The sequence below is a fragment of the Ceratotherium simum genome, chromosome 6, assembly GCF_057802395.1.
Source record: "Ceratotherium simum simum isolate JZ-2026a chromosome 6, ASM5780239v1, whole genome shotgun sequence".
Lineage (NCBI taxonomy): Eukaryota > Metazoa > Chordata > Mammalia > Perissodactyla > Rhinocerotidae > Ceratotherium > Ceratotherium simum.
Window position 1 is genome coordinate 53908585 of NC_141905.1, and position 18220 is coordinate 53926804.

Genomic DNA, 18220 nt, shown 5'->3' on the forward strand with positions numbered 1-18220 from the left:
GACTTCTTTTAGTATTTCTTTTAGGGAAGGTCTGTTAGCATCAAATTCTCTCAATTTTTTTTTTTTTATTGGGAATGTCTTAATTTCTCCTTTGCTATTTAAGAGTAGTTTTGCTGGATATAGAATTCTTGGTCTTTTTCTTTCAGCACTTCAGATAGGTCATCTCACTGCCTTCTAAATGTGTTTGCTTTTAAGGAGGTTTGAGGTTTGGCTTATTTGTGTAATTGAAAATGAATGATAATTACGTTAATTAGAGCAAATAGAACTATCTTTGTTAGTTAGCTTTTTTTCTTTTAGCCCTCTGTTAAAAGACAGGACCAACTCTGCTCTTATGAGCTGAGAGAAAAGTGATCTACAAGCACAATATCAATGTAAATTCATTGTTTTACAAATAACTTAGTGATGTTTCGTGTCTTGAGCTTTACTAAATAGACCTGTAAAAAGAATTTCTCTTTTTAATGCTATAATAAATCATATTGTAGTGTAAAAACAATACTTTGTTCTATGATGAAATAATTCTTCAAATGTATGTGAGTGTAAAATACTTTAACTTCTCAGCTTCTTTTCAGATCTAGTATTTTATCTTTTATAATGTCGTGTGGTAGCATATCCATTTAACTGCATTTACAGTTGAGGCAAATACAGGTAGGTTCTGTGAAGATTACACTGCTGTCTATAGTAACATTGAAAACTAGGCTTCCTGTTGTCTAATCTCATGTTTTTCTTTTTTTGTTTTGTTTTGTTTTTAAACCAGATATATTGATTTCTAATCAAGATGAAGTTCTTAATTATCTCAGTTGTTAAAGTGGCCTGTGTTGTGGTTTGATTCTTTCACAACTCCTTTCAAATTAGTTGTTTTCATATAGGTTTTTGGGTTCAGTGGAGAAGAATGATATTTTGCTTTGATAATGCTTAATTTTTCTGTCTTATACGGGCACTGTAAACTACAGTGAGTGCCAATAGGCCCTTCTGTTACTGTGTATTATCCTTGTTCTTATCTGTATGATCCACGAGGATAGAGACCATGAGAGTGTTGTTTATTGTTTTTCCCCCAGTGCCTTCTGTTGGGTCTGATACTTCATAAAGATTTGCTGAATTAGTAATTACCTTACTCTTTAACACCACATTCAGTTTTTAATAAAATAATTTTATATATCTTTATCTTGGTAGCTTCTATCAACAGGCAATAAGCCCTCTGGGAAAGAATATATCTTTATACCTTGTGCAACAAAAAGTGTTGAACCAACAGATATATGAGGTTTCAGTGTGGCGTTCCCTGAGAGTGATACGTTGGGTATTAAAAGTTGCATTTCATTGTTCATGATTTAGAATTAAAGAAGTAAAAGCACAGTTAAATGATCAGAATAATCAAAAGTCAATGATAGAGAACCAGTAGAATGATAGAAAGGTTTAGACTCCATTCAGTCAGCTTTGTGATTATTCAAAAATAGTCTAAGATTTATTTTTCTCAAATATTCAAAATAAGTGGCATAAGTACTGATTACTATCAGAATTTATATGTTTCTGTAATTAACTGTATTAATTTATAATTTTCAGTAACTTTTCGTTCTTTGTATGTTTTTGTATCTTTATTACATGTAGAATTTAATAGATTTAAGAAAGCTACATTTTAAAATGTGTTGGTTTTTGACTAATTCGAGCAGGACTTTTTTTCCTTTTTTACTGTGTAAGTGAGGTTTTACTCTTCTATAGATGTAATAAACTTTCACTAGCATGATAACTTCTGGTTGGTATATATGACCAAAAATTATTTGGTAAAGCTAATTCCTCTTTATTTTCATAATTACTCTTTCCATTTGTTATTTCATTTCTGTTACTTCCCAACAGTATGGCATTGGGCAAATTACTTTTTTCGGTTGGTTTTCTTACTTGCAAAATATGGATAACAATTGATAAGGCTATGTTGGATATTTTTTGTTGTTGGTGCCATCAAGTTGATTCCAACTCCTAGCGACCCTGTGTACAGCAGAGCGGAACCCTACCTGGTCTTTTTGTGCCATCCTCTCACCTTCTGGTGCTATATCAGACAGTACTCGGCTGCCATTTATAGGGTTTTCATGGCCAGTTTTTTCGGAAGTGTGTGGCCAGGTCCTTCTTCCTAGTCTGTTTTAGTCTGGAAGCTCCGCTGAAACCTGTCCACCATGGGTGACCCTGCTGCTATTTGAAATAACTGGTGGCATAGCTTTCAGCATCACAGCAACATGCAGCTGCCACAGTGTGATGACCAACAGATTGGTGGTGTGGTTTCCTGACTGGGAAATGAACCCAGGCCGAGGCAGTAGAGTGTTGAATCTTAACCACTAGACAATCATGTTGGATATTAGAGTAAATATAAATAATTAAGTGCTTAGCATAGTACCCAGTATATGTAGCACTCAGTAAATGATAAAAGGCTTATTGTAAAAGGGTTACATTAATATGTATGATTTCAAGGACTAGGTCTTTTGACTATAAGTCCATTTTAGCCAAAAGAGCTCTATGTCTAAAATCCTTAAGGTAGCATTTTCCAAGCTCTGTTTGATCAAATATGTGTTCTTTGAAAGGAAAATAAATATACTGTGGAAAAAAAGGGTTCTCTTTGGAAAATGCTGCAACAGTATCCATAATATAACTTATCATTTTTAAGGCTTTGAGAAATCCTAAGACCTTGTGTGAATTTCCTTAGCTGGCCATGTCCTAAATTTTGTGAGTATAGGGACTATTTTTCTTAGAATAATGAGTACTGAATGTAATGTGAGAATTGCAGCCCTAGGGGTTTTAAGGGTGTGTGAAGGCTTTGCAAGGCGTTCTGGGCTAGAAATTTTAGGGAAATAATTTCTAGATCCTGAGCTTTTCCCTAAAAATTATCTGTCTGGGAACCCCAGCCTACCTTCACAATAGTTCTGCTCTTACTGTTGGTGCTCTGCCCAAATCCCCTTGGATCCCTTTTCATAAGAGCTAGAAGTACCTCAGAGTTCTCAGCCCTGCGTGAGGCAATACTTAGACTGTATTGTCACAGTGTTTTTGCACTTTTCAGACATTCTAGATAGTACATATTGTATATTGATAGTACATATTGCTTTGTTTATGTATTGAGGTAAAGAAAGGCTTGAAACTTGAGAATATATATTTGGAATACAATGTTAGAACATTTTCCATACATGCGTTAAGGAGCTTTCACATCAATTTACATTTCACTGGGTCATCAGTTCTAGTACCTACCTGACACGGTGTCTGCGTTTGCTACTTTGTTTTCCCAATTTGATACATACCCGAACCCTAATGATGTTATGGTATTTTGAGATGGACTCTGAGTATAAAGCTGTATCATAATGCAGGATGTCAGTTGTTGATGTGACTGGACGTACTTGCATCATTAAAGAACATGTTGCTCCCCAAAAAACAACTCTGCAGGATAACTTGTACACTGAAGTTTCACTCTGGGATCAGGCTGAAGCCTCTTGGAGACTTTTTTTTGCCTAAAATGGCCCCCTTGATTGGCTTCCTCTCATGCTTTCCTCACTTCTTGAACAGTCTTCCTTTTGAGTACTTCCTTATTGTAGCACTGGTCTCAGGGTCTGTTCCTAGGAAAGCTACCTAAGATACTGTATTAGTTATCTATTGCTGTAGTTAATAAATATTTATTATTTCACAGGCTCAGCTATCTGGGAGTGGTTTAGCTGTGTAGTTCTGGCTCAAGGTCTCTCATGAGGTGAGGGCTGCAGTCATCTGAATGCTTGGCAGGGGCTGGGGGGTTTGCTTGTATGGTGGCTTTTGGCAGAAGGCCTCAGTAGTTTGCCACATGGCTGTCTATGAGGCGGCCTGATAGTCCTCATGACACGGCAGCTGGCTTCCCCAGAATGAATGATCTGAAAGAGACCAAGATGGAAGCCGTATGTCTTTTATAACCTAATCTCAGAAGTGACATATCTTTACTTCTACTGCATCTTATTGGTCACATAGACCAACCCTGGTACAGTGTGGCAGGGGACTACACAAGGGATCCTAGGGGCCATCTTGGAGGCTACCACACTTACTTTGTAAAAGAAAGACATATCCTTCACTGATACCCGGTATTACTGTGGTGCATTGTCTTGATGTGTAAAAACTTCCAAGATGCCAAATAAAGGAGAAGTCTCCTTTAATGATTAATCAAGGGACTTTCTCTTCTTGCACAGATTAAGAGTAAACCGTGTTAGAAACAGTGTATTTTGTCCTATGGTGAGATATTCTTAGTTCTGATACATGGTAGAGAGTAATGACATAAGTGGGAGTAATGACAGTTTCCATTTAATGACCTGATCTCTTTTATTCCCTAACTATTGATAATGAATATATTGCATTTTTTAAAAATTTTTTTGTTTATTGCAGTAACATTGGTTTATAACATTGTATAAATTTCAGGTGAACATCATTATACTTCTATTTCTGCATAGATGACATCATGTTCACTACCCACATACTAATTACAACCCATCACCACACACATGTGCGGAATTATCCCTTTCACCCTCCTCCCTCCCCGCTTCCCCTCTGGTAACCACCAATCCAATCTCCGTCTCTATGTGTTTGTTTGTTGTTGTTATTATCTACTAAATGAGTGAGATCATACGGTATTTGACCTTCTCCCTCTGACTTATTTCACTTTGCATAATACCTTCAATGTCCATCCATGTTGTCACAAATGGCTGGATTTCATCATTTCTTGTGGCTGAGTAGTATTCCATTGTGTATATATACCACATCTTCTTTATCCATTTGTCCCTTGATGGGCACTTAGGTTGCTTCCAAGTCTTAGCTATTGTGAATAATGCTGCAATGAACACAGGGGTGCATGTATCTTTACGCATTGGTGTTTTCAAGTTCTTTGGATAAATACCCAGTAGTGGAATAGCTGGATCATATGGTAGTTCTATCCTTGATTTTTTGAGGAATCTCCATACTGTTTTCCATAGTGGCTGCACCAGTTTGCACTCCAACCAGCAGTGTATGAGAGTTCCCTTCTCTCCACATCCTCTCCAACACATGTTGTTTCCTGTCTTGTTAATTATAGCCATTCTGACGGGCGTGAAGTGAAATCTCATTGTAGTGAATATATTGCACTTAAAAGGGAGTACGGTGAGAGTATAGCAATGAGAGCATAGGAAATTTTGAATGCTAAAACTATGTCCTGTGTGTTTAAATATAAACAATGCTCTTGGCTAATTTTAATACCCGTACCTAGGATGTGTTATTTGCTATAAAGAAAAACACCTTTAAATAGCAAAAATAATATGAGTTAGTGAAGCTGAATCTTTTACACGTAACTGTATTGTTTTCTGGGGTTGCCAAAATTTTCAAGTTACATTGATTAACCCATTCTTTCATATTCATGTAAGTTGTCATTCAGTAAAGTGATTTAAAGCTGTTTTGCCAAATTGTGTTGTAAGTGAAAGTCCAATTACATGTATGATATTTTCTCCTTGATATTAAAAAGAAGTAAAAGCTGGCTGCCAGACTGATTTGTTTTTTTTGGCGAGGTAGGGGAAGATTGGCCCTGCGCTAACATCTGTTACCAGTCTTCCTCTTCTTCTTTTTTTCTCCCCAAAGCCCCAGTACATAGCTGTATATCATAGCTGTATAGTTGTAGCTCTTCTGTATGGGACGCTGCCTCAGCATGGCTTGACGAGCGGTGAATAGGTCCATGCCCAGGATCTGAACTGGCGAACCGTGGGCCACCGAAGTGGAACGTGTGAACTTAACTGCTGCGTGCCACTGGGCTGGGCCCCAGATTGATTAGTTTTTAGCATGATCATCATATCTAACAAAACTAATGGAGTTATACCTGATTTTTATACTTGGTTTTATTTACTTATTTCCAAAAATTGAACACCAAAGTTTAATGAATGCCACATATTTACTGAAGGCATATAGTATTTTTATCATACTCTTCCCTTCATAAATAACTTAGGATTCTATCCATATGTTACATTGCATTATTATAAATTAAGTAATGAGAAGCAGCATAAGTAATGAGAAACTCATTTATTACCTTGTTTTTAAGGTGCATGAGTGGATAAAACAATCACATTGGGTTTAAATAACCTTGATCTTGACTATTTTTTGTAATCTTGTAACTTATTCCTCAGTGGTTTTCATAACATATTTCCACAAAATGCCTGTTAACATATTTATTTGAATTGAAATATGAAGTCAGACTTTTTCTGAGACATATTAAATACAGTTTCACTTACTAGTTTGACTGTGAGGACAAGCTTTGCTAATTAGGCTTTAGGTTTCAGGGTGAGCATTTTTTAAAATAAATACACTAAATCTGCAGCTCAGAGTTTTAACCAAAAAGTATATTGTTAATTGGGAAAAAAAAAACCCCACAAAAACCCATTCATCTTATTAATAAAAATCTACTTTTTGGTTTATTAATTATCAAAATTTATAATATACTTTGGTTTGATCAGTTATGTACTAATTATAAAGATAATTCAAGCCAGAAGAAAAAAACCACCTTAACACCTAAAGACTTATGCTTTCAGAAGTAAAAACATATTACATTAGAAAATATAGCATTAGAAAAAAACACGTTAAATTAGAAAAAATTCTGTAAGGGTAATAGATTAGAAATATGAGTTTGAAAAATGAATGATGGTAGGTATCCATTGGATATGTTTAAATGAAGATTTAAGATTTTATTTATAATATACTTGAAATGATATTCTTTGCATCTATTTAAACTCATAATGAAAAAAATTTAGTTACCAAAATAAAACTGTGTGAAGGGGACCATAGCTTTTTTTGAAATTCTTTTAATTGTTTGAGTGCAAAAAAATTGGAGGAACTGCCCTAGGGGATACCTAGGTAAAAATATTTTATGCATTATGAGTTTACTTTTGATGGCACTAAGAAAAGTCATGGTTTTTTTGTAGCTACTTAAGTATTAAAAATATCAGAAAATTTTTTTCAGTGAAAATATGAGTTTTGACTTTTTTTTGCCTATTGTTAATTTTTCTCTTTGTTTCTTTTGTGTTCTCTTTGGAGGCTTGAATAGAGGAATGGGTTCTCAACTTTTTCTTCTGACTCTGGATGGATTCTCTTTTAAGCAGAGAGGAAGACAGAGGAGATGAATATATAACCATTTACTTGTTCAATCATTCATTCATTCAACAAATATTTATTGAATGCCTTTCATGTGGCAAGCATTGTGCTAAGTGATGAGGATATGATGGTGAACTAGATGGACAGGGACCATGTTCTAACAGACTTAGAGTCAGGTGGAAAAGATGGATGTCTGTTTCTGATATGGTAGCCATTAGCAATATGTGGCTATTTAAATTTAAATTAATTAAAATTAAACAAAATTAAAATTCAGTGCCTCATTCCTGTTAGCCACATTTCAAATGCTCAGTAGCCACATGTGTCTAGTGGGTACCATATTAGACAGTGCAGATATAGAAAACTTTCATCATCACAGAAAGTGCTGTTGGAGAGTGGTGAGATAGACTAATAATCAGGAAGTTACAGTATAGTATGAGAAGTGCTATGATATGGATGTACAGGTTGCTATGGGATAACATAGACAGTAACAAGCCTCAGAAAGTTGAGGAAGTCTTTCTAAAGGAAATGACCTTCATGGTGAGTCCTAAAGGGTGAATAAAAGTCATACAGGGAAAGGGAACTCGGAAGCATGTTTTAGGAACAGCTTGTACAAAAGCCTGGAAGTGAAAAGAAAATGGTATATTGAATATACTGAGATGAGGCAGGAGCTAGAGGAAGATGCCAGATCGTGTAGGACCTTGTACAACAAGTTCAGAAGTTTAGGCTTGACAGCTAATTTTATTTAGTTTCCCTCATGACAGCCATATTTTCTTTGGTCAGTCAAAAATCTCTAAAGCCTAAATGACAAGTTGGGCAACTGTCCAATTGTTTGAAGTTACCTTTAGTCTTCCTAATTGTCATGATACTAAACAAGGTTACTATCTTTGAACTATAATGCCAAAAACTTGTTCTTGACGTTCAATATGAAAATACCATTCAGCATTTATATTCCAGTTTTCAGAAAATTAAAAATGACTCTTAAGGGGTAAAGAAGTTACCTGCTTAGCAGTGTGTGGGTGTAGGGGTGTGTATGTGTTTTTCATTTCTCTGCTGATTTTATTTCAGGGTGATGAGGAAACATTTGAAAATTATTACCGAAAACAAAGAAAGAAACAAGCAAGACTGGTATTGCAACCCCAGTCAAATATGGTACGTATGTGAAAATTTTCAATTGGTTATGCTGTTGCTTTTGATCCCCTTACCTGGCTTTAATTTATTCTGAGCACGCATCACTATTCATTGAACTACAAATATTTATTGAACACCTACTATTTCCAGTAATTGGTTTAGATGCTAAGGGTACAGCAGTGAATAAAACAGATAAGTCCCTTCTCTCGTGAGCTTATATTCTATTAGAGAAGATAGACAGTAAGCAGGTAAAATAGTGAATAAATAAAAAGATAAACAAGTAAATATATAAAGTGTCAGGTAGTGATAATTTCTGATAATCTGGTGGAATATGTACCTTGATTAATTGTCCCACTGAAAAAACAGCTAAAGATGCTGGGTAAAACATTTCTTTAAATCTTAACTTCTTTTTAAATGCACTGAGAATCTAGTAGGAAAAGTATAGTCAGGACAAAAACTAAGTGAATATGGAACTGTTCTATATGTTGGTTATGGTGATAGTTACATGTACTGTTTCTATGACTAAAATTCATAGAAACAGTACATGAAAAAGAGTAAGTTTTATTATATGTAACTTATACCTCAATACATCTGACTATAAAACAAACAAAACAGGAAACCTAAGTGAAGGCAGAAATCCAGACAGGTTTAATGAAGCACTGAATGTAGCTTTTATCCTAGGGGATCTGCTGAATGGGAAAGCATGAGTTTTGAGAACATGAGAGTACAGAAGGCTAAGCCCAAAGCCACCCAAAGGAGGTGATAAGAGGTTGTCTCCCTTGTAAAGCTGAGACTCCAAAGAATTATAGCCCCATTATTAGGATGACCTAGAGATAAAAACCACCTAAAAAACCTCTCTGTTCCTTCTGCCAAATACTGTAAGGAAATTGCCTATCTCAAATCCTGGTGCTGAGTGAACAAAGAAAAAAAAATTTCTGGGAATTCATAGCAAACAGTTCCTCCTATGTGTTTGCAACCCAAATTCATTCCTCTTGGATAGTCAAAAAAATCTCAAGTTGAAAATTTCATTTAAAGTGATTCTATGCTAACATTGCCTCCAAGTGCCTAGTAGAAGCAAATGTAGATCTCTGAACCTTCATACCAGAGTTAAAGAATATCCACCATTAAAGTTTCGAGGAAAATTAGCAATTCACAGTCAAAAACAATTACCAAACAAGGGAGAATCATTAGAAATATTGACAACAGAAATAAATCCTAAAAGACGTTCCATATTTGAATTATTAGCGATAGAATATAAAATAACACTATTTAATATATTTAAAGAAATAAAAGGCAAGCTTGATATAAATAGGGAACAAGAATCTGTAAAGAATGACCACAATGTGTGAATAAAAATCAAGTAGAATACCTAGAAATTAAAGATATATTCACCAAAATTAAAACTTTATGAATAGATTTAACAGTTGATGAATTCTGTTAGTTGACCTGAAGAAATTGTCTAGAAAGCATCACAGAGAGACAAAAGGATGAAAATAGAAGTGAGACAGAGGGAACACAGAGAGAAGGTCTAACATATGGCTAGTTGGAGTTTCAGAAAGAAGATAGAACAAATAGGACAGAAGAATATTTGAGGATATAATGGCTGAGAATTTTTCAGAACAGATGAGAAATGGAAACCTACAGAGTCAGACCCAATGAATCCCAAGTAGGTTAAATAAAAAGAAATATACTCTTAGAGACCTTACAATGAAACTACAGAACACCAAAAGACAGACAAAGTAGAAGACCTGAAAAAGTTTTCAACTAACTTGATCTAATTGGCATTTATTGAATACTCCACCCAAAACTGCAGAATGCACGTGCTTTTCAAGTACACATGAAGGTTCCCCAAGATAGATCATATTCTGTTCTATAAAATAAATCTGAATGATTGTAAATCTTAAAGAATATAAAAGACATGAAATCATCCCAAGTATGTCTTCTGACCACAGGAGAATTAAATTATCCATATGAATGAATATTGACAAAAAAATGAATATTGACTTTCATCTCATTCAACAATATAAGAAATGGATCATGGACCTAAATTTAAGAGCTAAAATTGTATAACTCTTAGAGAAAACAAAGGGTAAAATCTTTGTGACCTTGGGTTAGGCAACACTTTCTTAGGTGAGATACATAAAGCAAGAACCGTAAAAGAAAGAAATTGATAAACCGAACATCAAAATGAAAAACTTGTGCTCTTCAAAAGGCATTGTTAAGAAAATCAAAAGACCAGACACAGATGGAGAGAAAATATTTGCAAAACTCACATCTAACAAAGGACTCGTATCCAGAGTATATAAAGAACTTGTATAACTAAGTAATTAAAGACAAACTAATGGACAAAAGATCCAGATAGACATTTTACCAAAGATATACAGATGAAAAATAAACACATGAAAACATGTAAATATCATTTTTCGTCAGGAAAATGCAAATTAAAACCACGATGAGACACCACTACATACCTATCAGAATGACCAAAATTAAAAAGATTGATAATAGCAAGTGCTGGTGAGGATGTGGAGCAACTAGAACTCTTATATACCTCTAATGGGTATAAAAGTTTTACTGCCACTTTGGAAAATAGTTTGACAATTTGTTATAATGTTAAGCATATGCTTATCTTACGACCCAGCAGTCCTGCTCCTAGATTTTTGCCCATGAGAAGTGAAATGTATCTTCACACAGTGGCTCATATGTGAATGTTTACAGTAGCGTTATTGATAAATGCCAAAAACTGGAAACATCCCAAATGTCTATGAATTAGTGACTAGATAAATTGTTGTATGTACATATAATGAAGTACTACTCAGCAATAGAAAAGGAACTGGTAAATGCAGTGACATGGATGAATCTCAAAAGCATTATTCTAAGTGAAAAAATTCAGATGCCACAAAGTTATATATAGTATGATTTATATGACATTTTTGAAAAGGCAAAACTGTGGGACAGAATGGGATTGGTCATCAAGGACTGGGGTTGCAGAGTGATTCACTACAAGGGGCATAAGGGAACTTTTTTATGAGATGGAAATTTTCTATGTCTCAATTTTGGTGGTGGTTACACAAATGTCTACATTTGTCAAAACTCATCAGACTCTACGTGTAAAAAGGGTTAATTTTACTCTATGTAAATTATACCTCAATCAACTTGACTTTAAAAATAAAGATAAAGAGGGCCGGCCCTGTGGCTTGGTGGTTAAGTGAGCGCGCTGCGATGCTGGTGGCCCGGGTTCGGATCCCGGGTGTGCATCGAGGCACCACTTCTCCGTCCATCCTGAGGCCGAGTCCCACATACAACAACTAGAAGGATGTGCAGCTATGACATACAACTATCTACTGGGGCTTTGGGGGGAAAAAATAAAATAAATAAAATCTTAAAAAAAAAAAAAAAAAATAAAATAAAGATAAAGAGAAGACCTTAAAAATACCCAGAGAGAAGAAATTATTTTCAGATAACTCAATGGAATATTTTCAACGCTGAGGGAAAATGACTGTCAACCTAGGGTTCTACATCTAGTCAAACAAAGGCAAAAATAGACACTTGCAGACAAAGAAGAGGATAGCTTGCTGCTGAGACACCCTTACTAAGGAAATTCTAAAGGCTCTCTATGTTAGGCAAAAGGAAAATGATACGAAACGGAAGATATGAGATGCTAGAAGGAATAAATAGCAAAGAAAGTGTAAATACATCGGTAAATCTATGTTGCTTGTAGAAAATAATATTAATAAAATATTATGGACCTTAAAACAAGGCAAAATTAAAATATGAAACAAAAATAACATAAACATTAGAATGAGCTAGAAGTTAGTGAAATGAAGCTATTCTACAGTTTCTGAATTGTCCAGAAGAAGAGTAAAAATATTGATTAATTGTAGAGTTTGATTACTTAAGTATGCATTATGTAATTTCTGGAGTAACCACTAAAAGAGTAGAAACAGAGTATATACTTTCATATAATACAAAAAAGCTGGAATGATAAATAAAATACTCATGTCTTAGAGTTGATAAAAAATGGTAATTTAAACCCGTAAGCACTTGATAACATTGACTCAAAATATTGAAAGCAAAATTGCCACATTTAAAAGGATAATTAGAAAAATCTATAAGCATAGTGGATTTAAAACATGTCTCAGTATGTTATAAACCGAATAGAATATCAGTAAGAATACAAAACATGCTTAATAGGCTTGATCTAATGGACTATATAGAATCCTGTTTCAACAACTGTAGAAACATACTCTTTTCAAGCACACATGGAACATTATAAAATGTGACTTTAGGGCCGGCCCTGTGGCTTGGTGGTTAAGTGCGCGCGCTGCGATGCTGGTGGCCCGGGTTCGGGTCCCGGGTGCGCATCGAGGCACCACTTCTCCGTTCATCCTGGGGCCGGGTCCCACGTGCAGCGGCTGGAAGGATGTGCAGCTGCGACATGCAACTGTCCACTGGGGCTTTGGGGGGAAAAAATAAAAAATAAATAAATAAAAATCTTTAAAAAAAAAAAAATGTGACTTTATACTATGTTCTAAAGCAAGTATCAAGAAGTATCAAACATCTGGTGTCATGTAGACTACATTCTCTGATCATAGTATTTTTAAGCTAAAAGTAATAACATTCCTCCCCCCACCAGGAAAAACCCCAGATATTTGAAAGTTTTGATCACATTTATGAAATATGCAAAATATAACATTTGGACTTAATTGAAATAATGAAATACTTCATGTAATAAACTTTTCTGAATGAAATTCAAATGATCAAATATTTTCCTGTATGCCTTTTGTTAAAATTATAAACAATAGGCAATTGTAGACCATTTTTAAAGAGTTTGACTTCTGTCATTAATCAGATGAAAGTCATTGGAAGGTTTTTAGCAGAAGATATAATGATCTGATTACTATTTGTAAAGTATCATTCTCACAGCTATCGGGAGAATAGACTGTAAGGAGCAAGCCTAGAAGCTGGGGAGACTAGGTAGGAGAATGATGTAGTAACCCAAGTGAGAGATGATAGTGGTTTGAATTAGCCTGCTGAGAAGGGGGTTCTGAAATCATATTTACTTTTTAACTTGTTTATTGTTCATCTCCTTTTGAATGCAAGTTCCATGAGGGTAAGGACTTTTATTATTTACCAGTTTATCCCTGGTGCCTTAAAAATATATGCAGCATATAGTAGACTTTCAATAAATATTTGTTAATAAATGTTGTAGTGACTTTGAACTTACTTTTATGTTACTGATATTTATTGGTTTAAATTGATTTTTATTTTTCATTTAAAGCATGAAACAGTTGATGGCTATAGAAGATATTTCACTCAAATTGTAGGGTATGTATCTAATATGGAAATAACTATTTTTATATTATGTTAAATGTCAGAAGTAATTATTTTCTATTTGGGTTTTTTTTTTTTTTTTTTTAACACATTATATTACTGTTTTTAGGTTCTTTGTGGTGGAAGATCACATTTTACATGTGACCCAAGGATTAGTAACCAGGGCATACACTGATGAACTTTGGAACATGGCCCTCTCAAAGATAATTGCTGTCCTTAGAGCTCATTCAGTAAGTCAGACAATTTATGTTACTAGATTTTTAATTCAGTTACTTCAAGACCTTCTGAAATGCATAATATCAGAAGAAAACTGTACCTCCATCATTCTGCACTTTTTGTAATTGCTCAGATTTGGAAGTAGTAATGTCAGGCTTTTGTTTGTCTGGTAATATTGGGCTGTGATTTTGCAACTGACTGGTACTTCCCAAGACACTTTTAGTTCAGCATTATAGAAAATGAAGAATTAAGCTGGTCTCATTAGTCTCAACTGACCTCTTCATTAGATCACTGAAAAGCACCATGAAGCAAGGGTTTTTAATTATCATTCCAAATTCTTTGTTTCCAAAATAAACTCCACCATTAAAACTCAATAGAACTTGTTCTTCGATGTTTATAATTTGTTTGCAGTAATATAATTACAAATTTCTTAAAAATATGCAATTGTCAAAATTTGAACTCATTTGAAATAATGAACCTTTATGTAATGAGAGTTTTTTTATTAATGAAAGTAAAATAAAATATTTTTGTAATATACCTTTTATGGAAATAGTAAATATGTTAGTGTTATAAAGACTATTGAAATTAATAATTGCTCAGCGTAGACTTTTTCTTAAGACAATTTTAGTAGTTCACCTTCAGTAAAATCTTCCCTTACTTAAAATTTTGTAACCTATTATTTATAATTTTATTATTGAGAATAGAGATTGAAAATATTTTGGAGGATTATTAGTTTATGTGATATTTGGATTATAAATACACTACATTTTTATTTATCGGGAATGTAGATTCTTAATATACTATTTGTCCGATGAACTACAACTTTTTCTAACATATTAGTAAAGAACAATACGTTTTATCAGGGTTTGTATTCAGACCAGCTCTGAATATGTAAAATTATAGTATGCTTCCTATTAATCCCATGATATCAGATACAAAGTCGTAATATATTAAATGCAACATATCATACTCCAAGTCTGATTAAATGATGTTAAGGGGACAGTGACGTTTACTGTCCCTTTGAAATTAATTATTTTCTTTTGATGAATTACTAAGAAAATACTTAAATTGTCATTCTTATATTGGAAAATAATATATCGTATCTCTTTTATAAGAAAATAAATAAATAATTGAAGAGTAGAAATATGTGGTCTATATGTAAAACATTTTTTAAGTTTAAAATAATGAGTTCCTTAAAATGTAAAAACTTTTAGAAAATAGGCATCATTACTTTGACTAAGGTTTAGTGTGTGTAAATTTCAGGAAAATTTCTTTTCATATAATACATATACTTTAGGTATGTCATGTCATGATCTTTCCCTAAGAATTTTTACTGAATAGAGGAAGCCAGCCATGGATCTTACTAATAACCAAGATTTTTAATTTATTGTAAGTCTAGCAGATTAAAGAAAAAATTTTCAGGTTTTATTTCTCAATTTTTAATTAAATGACTCTGGTTTTTGTTTGTTTGTGTTTCCATCCCTATGTCCACCCTCCCCTCCCCCTACACACTCCCAGTCTTATTGTACTGATCCTGATCTTGTTCTGGAGCTGAAGAATCTCATTGTAATATTTGCAGATACTTTGCAGGTGGGTAGTAATCTAGCATTCAACTAATGGCTATTTTGAGCACTTAAAGATATACAAAATATAGAGCATGCTCATTGATTTTATTGTGGATTAATGTTAGTAAATTAGTAGTAACCAAATGTTTACTTATACATTGATATTCCCCTCTTACCCAGGACTTTTCATACCACCTCCTTCCTGATTATGAGGTTTGGACAGACCTCAGTGAATTTTACCATCTTTTTAAATATTGGTCATTCAGTTAGAATAGAGAAAGTATTTATGTAGTTAAAAATAAGAGTACGTGGTGTAATGAAAAGAACCATGAACTAGAAATTAGAAGATATATGTTCTACCTCAAGACAACGATCATGGGCTCTGAGAGTCACACAAACCCTCTGCTATTGACTAACTGTATGTCTACAGGTTTTCTAAACTTTGGATCTTCTTTTGTGAAAATGGGTTTATTACTAGTTTTCAGAATTTTTTTGAGTTTTAAATGTGATGATAAATATGAAAACACAGAGTTTGAAAGCTGTCTCCACTCATCTCCTTCCTAATTTCAAGTGTGCTATGACTGAGCAGATCACTTTACTTCTTTGAGTCTTGGTTTTTTCTTTTTAAAAATAAGATTAAAACAGAATTATCTCAAAACTCAATGTCTTTGTGATTTTCAGTATCAAAGTTTTAAGCTTGTCCCTCCTCCTTCCTGATCACAGATAATAAAGAATTGATTGCATTTTGTTTTCATGCTTAAATTTACGGCATTTTTTATGGTTGGAATAACGTTTCATGAAATATAGACTAGCATTTTCCAAAGTGTGATAATAGATGTTACTTAAAAAAGAGTTCTGTGGTCAAAAACGTTTGGGAAATGCTAAGTGAAGTAAAACAGATTTCTCCACTAAAAGCCTTTCTCAGAGCAAATTTATACCATATGTTTCCAAAAGGAAGATGATTGTGCAGCATTTTCCCAATATATTTGACCCTTGAATCTTTTTTTCCCCTTATAACATCTCTCAGATCTAAAGCTTCATATAATATGGAAATGATAATTTAAACTGTTTGCTTCATCAAGAGTTCTTCCATCCTAGAATAATAGTTGTCTACTTTATTCTCAAACCTAAGCAGAACATTCTACAAGCTCCTTTAGTAAATTATTTTATTGCCTCATATCTTTATTAATTTGTATGCCTTATATACTGTAACACTCAGAATAATGTAGGGTTCTTTGTTTTCATGAATTTTGTGACAGGTGTATCTGTAATGCTGATCTCTCTGCAAAAAAACCTTTGGAAGTTGTATTGGGGACTGCCTTCATTTTTAGGCCCAGCTCTAAGTAACTTGAGGGAATTTTGCTATCCTTAATGATTTAAAGCATTGCTACTCAGAGTATGGTCCAGGAACAACTGGTCTGCAAATTGTTACTAGTCTGCAAATTGTTTGTGATTGATTTATAAGAAAAAGGAGCTTCTGTCAGAATGTAAATCGACAACATCACTAACTACAAAGTTTAGCTTAATTATCATTTGTTTTGTAGCAAGACTTTTTCGATGTGTGTAGCAGCATTGATTTGTATTCTGGTGCAAGCTCTTTCTTTCTTTGTAAACCGTAACAAACTGTTCTTGGACCAGCACTTTGAGTACAATTGAATCTAGAGTATTTAATGTGGTTCCAAGGAACTCTCCAGAGAATCAAAGAGGAGTAATAGACAATATAAAGTTAATAGAGGCATTAGAAAAGTAACAGTGGGGCCGGCCCAGTGGCTTAGCGGTTAAGTGCGTGCGCTCCGCTACAGGCGGCCCAGGTTCGGATCCCGGGCGCGCACCGACGCACCGCTTCTCCAGCCATGCTGAGGCCGCGTCCCACATACAGCAACTAGAAGGATGTGCAACTACGACATACAACTATCTACTGGGGCTTTGGGAAAAAAAGGAGGAGGATTGGCAATAGATGTTAGCTCAGAGCTGGTCTTCCTCAGCAAAAAGAGGAGGATTAGCATAGATGTTAGCTCAGGGCTGATCTTCCTCACAAAAAAAAAAAAAAGAAAAGAAAAGTAACAGTGATGGGTACACAGACCCTTGTAAGTATATCTTTCTAATCTTACTGCTTTGAAATAAGATTGAAGAAGACAAATAAGTCCTTATTACTTATTCAGAAATCCTGCAGCATTTTCATTTCACTGAAAATTGACAGGCTGAGTATTAGGGGGATCTTATACTGAATTAATAAATGCTGACTTTTCAAGTTATACCTATTAATTGAAGAATTGAGAGTCTTTTCAGAAAAAGTAGTTAAAGAATATTGCATAATATTTAGTTTTAGAAATTGACACTTCAGACAGAATATATTCCCTTTTTTTCTTGATCCTATTTAGGAATCACTTCCAAAGACACGGTTATGCAGATCACTAATCTTGAACTTTTCCTCTGGTCCTGACTTCTAATACTTTTTAAAGCTAACAATATAATCCAGACTGAAAAGAGAGAAGAAATGGAAAAATTATTCCAGTTTCATAAAACTCTTTCTAGACTCTCTCTTACTTAATGCAGCCTAGTCGAAAGTCAAAAGGATATCTTTTTTTCATATGTTGGAATGGCATACAATGTGATATGGTGATCACTTTCAAACAATTCTCCAGTATTCCCAACATTTTTTTAATGAATATCTTTACTTGTTTATCTGCTTTTGTGTGTGTGTGTTTTAGGGTTATGGTTTTCCAGTGAACCGACTTTTTGACCTTTTATTTGAAATAAGAGATCAATACAATGAAACACTGCTTAAGAAATGGGCTGGAGTTTTCAGGTTAGTCTAAGCCATGGTGCCTTAGTGTAATGAAAAAGTTTGTCAAATGCTAAAGTAATTGATTTTGCATTTAGCAATA

General features: G+C 34.1%; 1 protein-coding gene across 4 annotated transcripts in view; it reads left to right on the forward strand.

Annotated features, from left to right (window-relative positions):
• Positions 1–18220, forward strand: part of EXOC6 (exocyst complex component 6) — a 187139-nt gene that overhangs the window by 68119 nt on the left and 100800 nt on the right. For all 4 annotated transcript variants that reach the window (XM_004427834.3, XM_087432278.1, XM_087432280.1 and 1 more), the window contains exons 9-13: positions 8155–8238; positions 13499–13545; positions 13661–13781; positions 15286–15357; positions 18044–18141. In XM_004427834.3, coding sequence (XP_004427891.1) covers positions 8155–8238; positions 13499–13545; positions 13661–13781; positions 15286–15357; positions 18044–18141 — 422 coding nt within the window. The remainder of the gene's footprint in view (positions 1–8154; positions 8239–13498; positions 13546–13660; positions 13782–15285; positions 15358–18043; positions 18142–18220) is intronic.